The 12,548-nt window shown below is 37.2% G+C and overlaps 1 protein-coding gene across 5 annotated transcripts in view; it reads left to right on the plus strand.

Moving 5' to 3' along the window:
• Positions 1–12,548, plus strand: part of EPS15 (epidermal growth factor receptor pathway substrate 15) — a 47,653-nt gene that overhangs the window by 13,072 nt on the left and 22,033 nt on the right. For all 5 annotated transcript variants that reach the window (XM_053950373.1, XM_053950374.1, XM_053950375.1 and 2 more), the window contains exons 7-12: positions 422–547; positions 979–1,038; positions 1,831–2,025; positions 3,501–3,646; positions 4,438–4,597; positions 7,753–7,838. In XM_053950373.1, coding sequence (XP_053806348.1) covers positions 422–547; positions 979–1,038; positions 1,831–2,025; positions 3,501–3,646; positions 4,438–4,597; positions 7,753–7,838 — 773 coding nt within the window. The remainder of the gene's footprint in view (positions 1–421; positions 548–978; positions 1,039–1,830; positions 2,026–3,500; positions 3,647–4,437; positions 4,598–7,752; positions 7,839–12,548) is intronic.

The raw sequence follows: 12,548 nt of genomic DNA on the forward strand, positions 1-12,548 counted from the left end.
ATATTAGCTGTTACCTAGAACTGTTTTCTGGTTTGCAGGGAAACCTGTCTTAGAAAAATCTAATGCTACATTTCTAAAGTATGATAGTTACCATTCCTGTCAAATTAGTAATTGGGCTAATAGACCTAGTTTAATAAGAACACTTGACTCTTGGGAAATCTCTTCATGTTTAGAAATCTAAAATAAAGAAAAAAAAAAAAGGGTTGTTACATGAAGCCATGAAAATAATTGAAGAAGAAATCTCACAGGGTTTTGATGAGTCTCTGACTAAAAATAGTATCTTTTTGATGTTTTCGTATAAGCATCAGGAACTGCATTGTGTATTTTTTTTTAAAAAGTTAACACTTTTGAAAGAACTTCTGCTTCTTAGGCTATGAATGTGACTGTTTGTGTAAGTAATACTTTTCTTCTGCCCCTGCAGCTGGAAGATAAGGTCAAGTATGATTCTATTTTTGACAGCCTAAATCCAGTGAATGGACTATTGTCAGGGGAAAAGGTGAAACCTGTGCTCCTCAACTCAAAACTGCCAGTGGATATCTTAGGACGAGTAAGAATATCTTTCTTCTTAATTGTCAGTTCACAAGTAATACCTGTGCTGCGTTCAGCAATACCTGTTCTTCAAATTGAAGATTTGTGGTAATGAGCCTAACTTGTAAATAAGATCTGATGGAGTGTGACTTTTGAACTGAAAAGCAAAATTTCTTTTGCTATTTGGATAGATCACCTCCAGCTGCAGTTTATCAGTTATGTGTCTCTTTAACACTTGGGTCAGGCAGGGTGCCTCTGTCTCCAGCTTAAGAATCTCTCTGTTTTTGTGTGTTTATGTGAATTTACATTGCTCACTGCAAACTAATGCTGTTAATAGAACTTGAGCTATGGTGGAGGGAAGCTGTTCTCATGTTTGTTTTTAATGAGGTTTTAAGTAGGAAACTGCTGCAGTTTAGTCAAAGATGCCTATATTCTGCTTTTTATTGGTAGGTGTGGGAGTTGAGTGATATTGACCGTGATGGAATGTTGGATCGAGATGAGTTTGCAGTTGTAAGTATCTTCTGCCTCTTGGGATTTTGAAAGCCTGATGGCAGGGTTTAAAATAGATGCGCTGTGTATTAATTTCTGACTGTGTGATTCATTTATTATCTTTATTCAGAGTCCCTAATCAAGTTTTAGTGCTTTTTAATGTTTCTGTCAGTTTGTTGAATGTGTCTCAGTACACAGCAGTAACTTTCTTTGTAGGTTAGATGAGCCATTAAGAACTGACACCTGAGATCTGCTGTCCCATGAGACAGAGTTTGCACTGAGTTTTACCTTAACCTTCAGTATTTGTAGAACTTGAATGCCTCAAGGTATCCTTGAGGAAAGTTTGTAGTAAAGTAGTAGAAAGTTTGTAGTAAGTTAGAATTTTAACACTCTTAAACCCAGGACTGATGAAATAATGTAAGTGTTAAATTAGAGATGGCCACAACAAAAGAATTAAATGCTAAGTGGAGCAATTTCTGGGCAAATGGTAATAAATTAAAGTGTTTGAAGTCTTCTCTCAAATAAAATTCCACAAGTACTGGCACAAGCTTGGAAAATTACTTTAATGTTCTAAAAGATACTGAACTTCACTTGCTAAGCACTGATCCTCAAAAGAAAGTGGTAATGAAAAACACAATTTAGAAGGCAATGAGCTGTATTAATCGAGGGGCTTGTGGAGCGGCAACAGAATGAAAAAAAATGCTACAAAGTTATTTTTTAATTAATTCTTTAGACGTCTCTCTACATATGTATATATATTTCTAATATATTTACATCCACACACCTTTTTTGTTTTTTGTTGTTGTTGTTCAGGCCATGTTTTTGGTATACTGTGCTTTGGAGAAAGAACCAGTGCCAATGTCCTTGCCTGCAGCTTTGGTGCCACCATCCAAGAGAAAACCTCTCAGTGTTCCAGGAGCAATGCCATTAATACCATCTTCAACCAAAGAGTCTCATCAGTCCTTGCCACCTGTGGGCATTTTAGCTGCCAAAACACCATTAACACAGGTACAGTTCTGAAGTTACTGGGGATTAGAAGGTTTCTGCTCTTGGCTCTGTGCTTCAGAGACTGCCTGTATGAAGAGACTTGATACAGGTTTTTAGTTTGCTTCTTGCCCTGTTGGTTGGTTTATGGAGGCTGATGGGAAGACAGATGGAGAGGTGTAAAATTTACCCTGTTTTACTTTTCCTAGATGCCTTCATATATAAACAATGATTGGATAAAAATATTGCTTACTACAGATTTTGAAGACATTTTTAGAACAAATTATTTCAAGCTCAAAAAAAAAAATGGTGGTCCAGGTACACATCTGCAGAGCACAAGTTTTCTGGATGAAGACTGATTGGAATATAGACACCTTCTTAAAACAGATTGTGGCATGTATGTGTGTGCATGTGTACAATTTGGAGAAGACATAAATTAAAATTGAATAGATAAATGCAAGCAATGGGAAAAAAACACAAAAGGTGCAGCACATCCACCTAGACACAGGAGATTTGATTTTTGTTCTGAATGTGGTTATTGGGCAACTTGATGCCTCTTACCCTCCCCAGGCATCTTATTTACTCCTCATCATTTTAGAGTTCAGAAGTTGGGAAATGTCTTTCCAAGTAGCTTATATATAACTTGTTATATTCAAAATAAGAGAAAAAATTGATAAGGGTATTTAAGGTAAGAACTGTGGTACTTAATGCAGCTTGGACATTTGGGTGCCCTTATTTGAATAATCAGTAAGAAACTGGCATCTTAATTTTGGAGGTGCCAAGGTTTTAACCTGGAAATTTCCTTGCCTTGAGGGTAAGTCTTGCTGTATGTATTGCAAAGCAGTGCCATTCTGGGTGAGTTTGTATACAGCACCATTTGGGAGTCATCTGTTAATTGTCTGTGTGCACTGAAATTAACTAGTATCCATACATGCACTTGAAGCTGTTCTCACTCAAAAAATCCCAGACATCTTTGTATTAGCTGGATGTTGCGAAAGATTGCTCAAGTAACAGAAGTGGCTCTAATTCCCATCTTTACCTTGTTCAGATGTAAATTCTTCAGTTTAAAATATGCCCAACTATTAACAACCTGGGCTTGAGCAGCTCTCCGGTCCCTCCAGCTAAAGCTTCCCAGCTGTGTAAAGGGGAATAAAATTGATAGAGCCAGATACAGTCAGCAGGACTCTGACTGAGCATAGTGATGAGGGAGGAGATCCAGCCTCCAAGAAATGTCTTTGATGTACAGGCAAAGGGGCAGAGCAGCACCAGCAGCCTGGGTGCTTTACGGAGGGAAATGCTTCTGCTTGTCCAGTTGCTTGAGGATCTCTGCATGTCTGTTTAGGAGGATAAAACTGGTTCATGAATTTGGCACCTGTATCACTTTTTTAAAATCTGTGCTGTAATCCTTGAGTTATGTAAGTCTGAACTGGAAACAGAACTTACCTGTATCTTAGTGTTGTGGTTTTGGTTTTTTCCCTTCCATCCTCAACCCCCTTCAGTGGGTTGTATCGCCTGCAGACAAAATTAAGTACGATGAGATCTTTGTGAAAACTGACAAGGACATGGATGGATTTGTGTCAGGTGTGGAAGCCAGAGAACTATTCCTGAAAACAGGACTGCCTTCTGCTCTCCTTGCACATATCTGGTAGGTTTTTTTTTCCTGTGACAGCTGTGTAGATGATGGTATAGTTCTCACTCCCTGCTATGCTGGCATTTCTGAAAGTGGCATTTCTGTATATAATAACATGGCCTTTGTATAACCAGTGGTAACTTACTTGCTTCTGCTCTGGGACAGAAATGTGTGGAAATCAGGTTTATGCCTGAATACAGACTGTTACAAATGCTGCACTTCAGCTATCCCAGTGTATTTAAGAACCACATCATTACAGGTGTCTGATCACTGATCCTACTCATGTACAGGGAAAGGGAATTGTTTCTATAAAATTGTTAGCATGCAAGATTTATGTCCCATCTCTTTCTACAACATGTCTTTCCTTACAGCTATGCATTCATTTGGCATTATTCATTACAGAAATGCCTTCATTGCACTCAATGCTTTTTAATTCTTTCTGTGCTATGAGCTGTTGCCAGGCACACTGATAGGAACAACTTTTTTTTTCCTCCAAGTTATGGTTAACACAACTGCTAATTTAGGAAAATCAGGAAAATGTAAATAAACTTGTGTTGGTTCTGAAAGTGTTGCTAGTGACCTACAGCCCTGGTTGTGCTTTGCACCAGAGCACAGCTGTGGGCCTCAACATGCAAAGTGAAAGTAGCTGTGTGTGAGTGATGTTTCCTATGCCTTTAGTTTTGTTTTAGAAGAGGAGATACACCCTAGCAATTTTCTCATTTGTAAATGACAGCAACTACACTAAATAGGGCTGTACTTGGAGAAATGAGGATTTTTTTTTTTATTTCATGTACATCTCTGTACAGGGCTCTCTGTGACACCAAGGACTGTGGGAAGCTTTCAAAGGAACAGTTTGCTTTGGCTTTCCATTTAATTAATCAGAAGTTAACAAAGGGCATTGATCCTCCTCAGGCTCTGACTCCAGAGATGATTCCACCTTCAGACAGGGGTGTCAATTTACAGAAGGTAAGGATGGGTTTGGCATTTTTGATGTACATCTCAAACAAATAATGTTAATTTCAAAGGCTACGCAAGAAGCAACCTCGAGTGCTGGCATACCTTAAATTTATCATAATATCAGGAGACAGCAAATCTTAGGTGCAAAGAATTGACAAAAACCTTCCATCCATATTTCAAAATGAAGCTGTCATTTATTGCACCTGCCAACCAAGCAGAGAGATCTTATGCTGGGAGAGCATTATCCTCTCTTTTGTAAGAATAAGCCTTCTACTGCCATTTTAAAGAAATCTGAGTTTCCATCTGAAGTGACATGCACAAGTTCAGTGCTTTTCTCCTAATGTGTTCAGTTACCTTTTTTACATCAATCTTTTTAATAAGCTTGGAAACAATGTGAGCTAAAGGTTTAGAGTTATTTAAAGTTTTAAAAGTAAATAGTCCTCCATTTTATACCTCACAGATTGTTTAGACATCTCCATAGTCTATTGGTTGCCATCTATCTTAATCCAGCAGTTAGCTGTACCTCAGCAGTTCAATTTGTAGCTATCAGAGTGGTAGAGGTCATCACAAATTCTTACATATTTTACACATCATGAAGTCTGATGTGAATTACCTTTTCTTGGTTGTGCAATACATTGACCTAATTCTACAACTTTCTTAAACAGAATGAAAAATTCACACCCAGAAAAATGAAACTCAAAATTTGGCACTACTTTTTTGAGTTTCTGTAACTGGTATCTAATTTGTTTTTACATTCTGCTTTTAAAAAGTAATTGCTTTATTTGCAAATCTACTAATCTTTTTTGTATGTTTGCTTTCCTTTCTATGTCTCTTTTCTAGTTTGGACTGTTTTTTCCATTCTGCACCACTCTGCTTTTCATCCTTATTATTCTGTCAGTTTGTTAACTCTGCTTTCTCAAGGTTAGAGAAACTTTGCTTTTCTAATATTTACTGTCTGTTGGTTTAATAATGAACATCCTCCTAAGACTCTCACATAGTCATGAATGAGCTCAGCACTTCTCTCAGGTGTCACCGTGTGTTGCAGCTCAAGTTCTGCTGATTTCCAGTGTTGTTCATCCAGAGTAACCTCAAGGTTCTCCCTTGAGCCCAGACCTCTGGGGCAGCTCCTGTGGGCTGCTTAAACTGAAAACAGAAAATGCTGTGTCTTCCTGGTGAAATTGCAGGGGAAGTGGTGACAGAGTAGTAGCCCAATGTGGCATTTTGCAGTTGTCATTAGGATTAATACCCACGGGTTTACTGAAGATATCAACGAAAATTGAATTATTAGAAAGCATTAGATGTTGGTTACTGCTGTTCTGTGGATGTAAATTGATTTTGTAAAACTCTCAAAGACCTCAGTGTGATTTTTTTTCATTACTAACTTACGTGATGAGTAAGAACATTGTGTAAGAAGGTAAGTTAGCTTTCAACTAGCTCTGTAAATCCTGAACAAGAGGTTTTTTTTACTAAATTGAGCTAAACCTTTAGCTCATTTTGAGCTTTTTTCAAAAGAGGTGTTGTCTTGTTGATATGAAAGAACTTTTTGTCCAAGATTATTGCTCAAGATTTGAACTCAAAGGATTGAGTCAGTTGGAAGAGATAGGCCTTTTGCTGGTTTTCTTGATGTGGTGTGGCATACATGGTAAAAAGAAAAACCCAAAACACCAACTTAGGCTTCATCTTCTGAGTTGACCCATACAAAGGTGATAGCAGAAATATCAGTAAGTAAAATGGTATTCCATCGTGTTGCTGTGTTTCCTGACCCAGAATTGTTTGTAGTCACCACTTGCATGACAAGCCATAAAAATTAAACTTTTATGTAAGGTCCTCTGAAAGAATTTTGATGGGAATTTCCTTTTACTATGACTTTGAGCTAAAAACTGGAGGTGCTGTTTTGCATGCATGTTGCAGTGTAGTAATGGCAGCCTATGGTTCTAACTTGTCCTTGTTAATATTGAAGCTAAAAAATGTTGGCTTTTATGTTCCTGCCCCCAACCAGTTCTCCTGAGCAATCAAAAATAAGATTGACCTACATTTTCCTCAAGTTTGATGCTGGCATTAGTGTGCAGAATTTCTTTAACTGGTGAAAGAAGGAAGCCTGGATTGTTTTTTTGTTTGGGTTTTTTTTTTTTAATTCCCAGCTCATACCATTTGTGCTAGTAAAATATGCATGGATAGTCTGTCGCTGAATAATACTCTCAGCCACAGTGTGCTCACAATTTAGGTGTTCATAGCTCTTGGTTTTTTTCTTCCCCAGAGTATCCATTTAAGTAAGCACATAGTTAATATTATCTTGCTTTATCTGTAGAGAAACTTAAGCATTTAAAAACTTTTGTGTTATTTTGGGGGTATCACTTGCCTTTTAAAATTCTATGTATACATTTGTCCTTGGAGTGTGGTGTTTGTCTGGATGACTTGATTCAAGACTTGAAGGAGCTGATGTATTTTTAGGAGGTACCTACAATGGCTGTTGCTTTCCAAGAATGTTCATGTTGTGACAAGGCACAGAAGAATAATTACAGCATTTGTAATTTCTGTCTTCAGCATTTGTTCTCTATCCATTTATGGGTACTTTTTTTGAAACAAATAATTTGTATTACAGTCATTGTCTTATAAAGACTTTAAGTAAATGGGAACTCATGGGTGTAAGTTACCCTGTGAGTTTGTATTATCAAAGTTTCAGTGAGTACTCTGGAGCTTTGTGTCAAGCCAGCCCAGTATCCCTTAAATCCTTGCAAATCAGTGTCTGTACTCTGCAACATGAGGATCACCAAGGTGAAGAAATATAAAAGTAGTAAGTAAACCTCTCTCAAATGGATGCTAGAAAACCATCTAAATATTAGCTGTAAGATAAGACTTACTTTAGAGCAAGATTCTATGTTTTTTTGTATGATTAGGTAGTCCTGTGCTTTTGTGGAAGGTGTCTTCAAGGGTGTGCAGGAGACAAACTCTCTTTGAATTGGCTGTCTCCATGCTTTGGCTGTGTGATGTGTTCTGCTCATACAGCATCTGTACTCTTTTGAGGTTTCTAAGATTGAAAGTTTGAAATACAATGCTACCAGCAGTTGTTACAAGAGGACTCATGTTGCCACAAAAAGTAAAATGAATGTAGTCGTTGAATGGCATAAGCTCTAGACTAACAGTGTTTATTTTTTATCTTTCAGAGTACTCAAGGACCGAATTCTGTAGCAGATTTTTCTGCAATTAAAGAACTTGATACATTAAACAATGAAATTGTGGACCTGCAGAGGTATGTAAGGGAGGAACAGCCAAAGTTGCCTTGGATTCAGTTGTGCTATTTACTGTTTTTTAAAAACCAATTCAGTGCAGAAGAGAAAAGCAGGTGGTAGTACTCTGCTGAGTAAAGGGTCAGCATGTCTGTAGTACTGTGTGACACTGCTGCTCTCTGTTCACTCACACGAGTGCACTTAGTGACAGCAGGACTGTGAGGAGTCTGTCCCTTGTGCCCTCAGGTTGTGTTTCAGAAAGCTGTGAATCTCAGCAGCCTGACCTGGAAATATTCTCCATTGTTCATCTTTATTGGCAGATGTGAATGGAGCAAGTCTTTAGGATGCTGGAACCATATCTAAATGGCGTTAGTTACCTTTTATTTGTAGAGGGCATTCCAAGGACTTGGTTTTGGTGGCAGTACGGAAGTGAGATGGGAAAGATCAGTAAGTATTGCAGGATAGGGAGCGGGAAGATGACTGTGCATGGACTTCTGCTAGGGTTTTGATGGGGGTAAAGATGGAGATGTTGCTCTTGTGAAATAAAATAAACTGCTGGACTGAGAAAAATCATTTTGATGTCTGCAGACACTTGGATTCCATTAATTATTTCTAAAGTAATTAAGATGACTTCAAGTGACTAAGAAAATCAAATTCATATATTTTCTATAGTCTTGGTAATGCTCTTGAGACAGCAAGTATTTTTCTTCGGTGTTTTTCTTGTTACTATCATAAATCCACTGAAAATTCTATTAAGAACAGTAAATTTTCCTATTTTTTAAGTGCAGGTGCTTTGTCATGGTGAAATCTGCCTCTCTAATTCATGTCACTTGTGGGAATGATTTAACTTGGCAGTGTGTCAGAGCACAGTCTGTTTCCTAAATGCATAAATATCTTTTCATTTCACTTGCTTATTCTCTCTTATTACTCCCACTGCCTCCTTGCTTCTCCCTGTTCTGCCTCCACTGTTCTTGAGGTTATATTAATTCCAATTTTGGACACTCACATTTATTAACCTGAAATAGGATTTGCAACTGTGTATATTTACTCTTGCTATCTTAGAAGGAAATAAATTGTTGGCTGGCATGAATTTTTAGCTGAAGTTGGTTTTCAGTAGGTGGGCTTGCAGCCTAACATGCAAGCCAGGCTGTTTGAGTCTGGGTTTCTTTTCTTACTGTGAGGTATGAAGGAAGCATGGGCCTGAAAAAGTCACTACTTCCATTTCTTGAGGGGAAAATATACATTGACAATTATTTTAAATATTTAAATATTGAATGATACTAGATTGTTGAAGATAAGGTAGAGTCAACTCTTAATGTGCATTTGTTTTTAGAAAGGGGAAATTTACTTTGGTATGATTTAGAGCTTCAGAACAGAATGGGATTAACAGTGTGCTAAATGTGGGAAACTTAATCTTTGCTGAATCCACATTTCTATTACAACTGGTGAAGTACACTTTCAGACTTGATAGTTGTCATATAAAAATGTAATTTAAACTGAAGGTATTTTTGTTCATTATTAAACAAGATAGATTGTTCAGCTGTTGGACTCAATATATAAGACTTCTTGTCTCTGACTCCATTGAGAAGTGTCCAAGAGCTACATTTTTGAGACCCAGTAATAGAATTTGAATCTATTTTTGAAGTGCGCTTCAAAAAACAAAACAAAACAAAAAAAAAAAGACAGGAGAGGAAATAGCCAAAAGAATGACAATGTGTGGAGAACAGCTTTTGGAGAGACTGAGCAAAGAATACAGAGGTGATGTCTTTGTGGCTCAGCAGTTTGTGTGGCAAAGAGGTCTGGTGGCCAATAGCTTTGTTAATCTTAATTTGATAAATACAGTGTCAGGAAGGTGGAGGTTGAGGATCAGATGAAGAATAAAATGCAGAACACTTATTAGGGAGGATAATACCCCTCTGGTGGGGGGAATGATCTGCCCTGGGACATTGTGGAACCTGCATAATTTTGAGCCTGTTTGCACTGCTGTCTCTAAATTCTGTTTCAGTTGCACTATATGTTTAGAAAGAGATTTGAACCTTTTCTTGATCAACATGGTGGGAGGCTGGACCATTCTTTATTGAGCCATAAAACCTTTTTCTTCCCCAGCAAACCCAGCTTTACTTTTTTGCTTTCAAAGTTAGTGTTGGCCCACGAATTCATGGAATTTCTTCAAGCTTTACTGACACTACATTTCTCTCTAAGCAGAGGAGTAGTTGAGCTTAACTTGGGATATCTCACCAGAGATGTCATCCTTCACATATGTTGGATAGCAACATTTAAATTGTCTTGAAGTATAAATCAGGTTAAAAGGACCATAAAGCTGGTGAGTTGGTCTCTTGATAGCAATGAAAGAGTAAAACATCCCCCAGAAAAACAGGACAATCTCTCCCTGCCATACACTTGCATCAAACCTTTGTTTCAAATTTCAGAGATCTACGTCACCTTAGCAAAGAACTTTAATGTAGGATAGATCATTTCTTCTCAACCTTTGGTTTGTAAGTAACTGAACTGTTGCAGCAGAAGTTGTGAGTAACAAATGTTAGTAGAAACAAGGCAAACCCTTGGTGTTTTTTCTAGTATTGCCAAACTGAAGTACTACTACATTAGGAATTCCCATAACTACAGATATATGTGAAAATAAGAAATATTGGGCAACTATGAGTGTAGATAAAGCTACCAGCTCTGTGAGTAGTCATCATCTTATTATGGGAAAGAACTATGATTTCTTTGCTTTTGCATCTAAGGTGATTCAGCCCAGCCAGGATTGAATGTTTGGCTTGAACACCTCTGCTGACACTGGGATTTTGCAGTTCTCAGCTGTGACAGATATTTGCAATGTGCTGGCTCCCATTTATAAATTACTCCATTCACAAATTAGTATTAAATTTAGGGTTTTGGTAAATCACGAAGCATCTATATGGGAGAAACCATCTATTAGTCATTGCTTTTAGTTTATTTGATACAAGGTTCTCCCTGACTGCTATTAAAATGCATAGGGAAATTGTATTGCTTTCAAAAATTGACTTGAATTGGTTACAAGTGTCCTTTGTTGGCAAGACCACAATTCTTTTTGGGTTGTTTTTTGGATGTAGTAAGGGTTTTTATGATCCAGGAAATCAGTCATATCCAACAAATCAATTTTGTTACTTGTTTTTGGTTCTTTCAGTTGCTGAACATTCCTAAAGGGGCATAGCAGATAGTTTGTAAAAGAAATGGAAGTATTCAGAAGAATTAGTGAATTAAGTAGTTCTGTGTTGTCTTTTCTTTGAAACAAAGAGGCATTTCTGGGGGGAGGATGGGATGTGTTATGTGCAGACTATATGCACTCAGATTGTTTTCCTTTGCCTGAGACTGCTGCCTAAGCTTTTCTTGTTCTGCCTGACAATACTTCTTTCACTTGATTCTTTCCAAGTCATTGTTTGTGCTTTGATTTGGCTCATGGAAGTGCCAGTGGGTGGGTGTTATATCCTGTTGCTTAGTCCAGATTGCAAGGATTTAGGTACCTGGCTTGTGTTGAAATGCAAAGGAAGTGATCTGCATCTCTGACAGTCTCAGGCACATGAGTGACAGTAATGTATAAATGCTGTATATTAACCAAACATACCTACTTGCAGTTCTATTTCTTGCTCATTTTTCCTACTTCAGGAGGAAAAATAACGAGTATTTGTTTTCCTACTCTTTTTTATCATCAATCAGGAAGAATATATATGAATGGTGGCTGTGCTTGATGGGTGTTTGAGGGCTTGAAGGTATTTTTCAGCTTGATTTGTACATAGATCTGTAGAAGTGCTTTACTGAGACCTTTGTTCATGGGAAGTTATGGAAGCCAAAGCAACAGAGCTTGTTTCAAGCCTGTGTTGGAATGCTTTAAATATCTAAGTACAACTATGCTGCAGATGCTTACGGAGCTAGAGGAGTATGCTGTAACTTTGATTGAAAAGGTAAAGATTTTTCTAGAATTTCCAGTTTCTGATGAATGGAGAGTGACAAATTTTATGAAATTTATTTTATTAGTTTTATGGAAGTGTGATCCTTTATTTTGAAGGATCACACTTAACAGAATAAATAGCCTTGATCTTCAAAGTTCCTCTTTCCACATCTTTCCTTTTCCTTCCATTTAAACTTACCCTTTGGGCATAATCAGGAAGTTGTTCTTTAATCAGATAATGAGAAAAATAATAGCAGAGTAAAATCTATAGTAATTATTTGTCAGAGCAAATATTCATTTAAGATCTGACATCTGGGTTCTTTTTATTTTCCATTGTGTGGTTTAGCAGTAAACTAAAACTTTCTCAGTTTGAGTGAAGAGCTTAGAGTAGACTTGCTTTACTTCAACACAGAAATGCTTTCTTCTGTATCAAATAAGAGTAAACAAATAGTTTTAGATTGATTAACAATCTGCTGCTATTAAAATATGAAGTTTCATAATTTCAGTTTATACCAGTAATACAATCTAATAGCTTTTCACTATGGTTTTTCATTTAGAAATGTTATGTTTATTGTTCAAATTCGAACTTCAGTGTGTGTGTTGGTTTATTAGCAGAGACCTTATGAAAGTAAGTATCTACAGAAGATTGTGTAAAAACTGTAATGCTTGATGTTTTTCTGCATCTACAGAAGGAGAAAAGATTCCATATGCTGTCTAGGGAGAAACACTCATGTTTTTTTTTGTAACAGTAACACTTCTGAGTTGTATGGGTTTGTTCCCCTTCTTAAAGCTATTGTTATGTGTG

Source organism: Vidua chalybeata, chromosome 9 (assembly GCF_026979565.1).
Source record: "Vidua chalybeata isolate OUT-0048 chromosome 9, bVidCha1 merged haplotype, whole genome shotgun sequence".
Taxonomy (NCBI): Eukaryota; Metazoa; Chordata; class Aves; order Passeriformes; family Viduidae; genus Vidua; species Vidua chalybeata.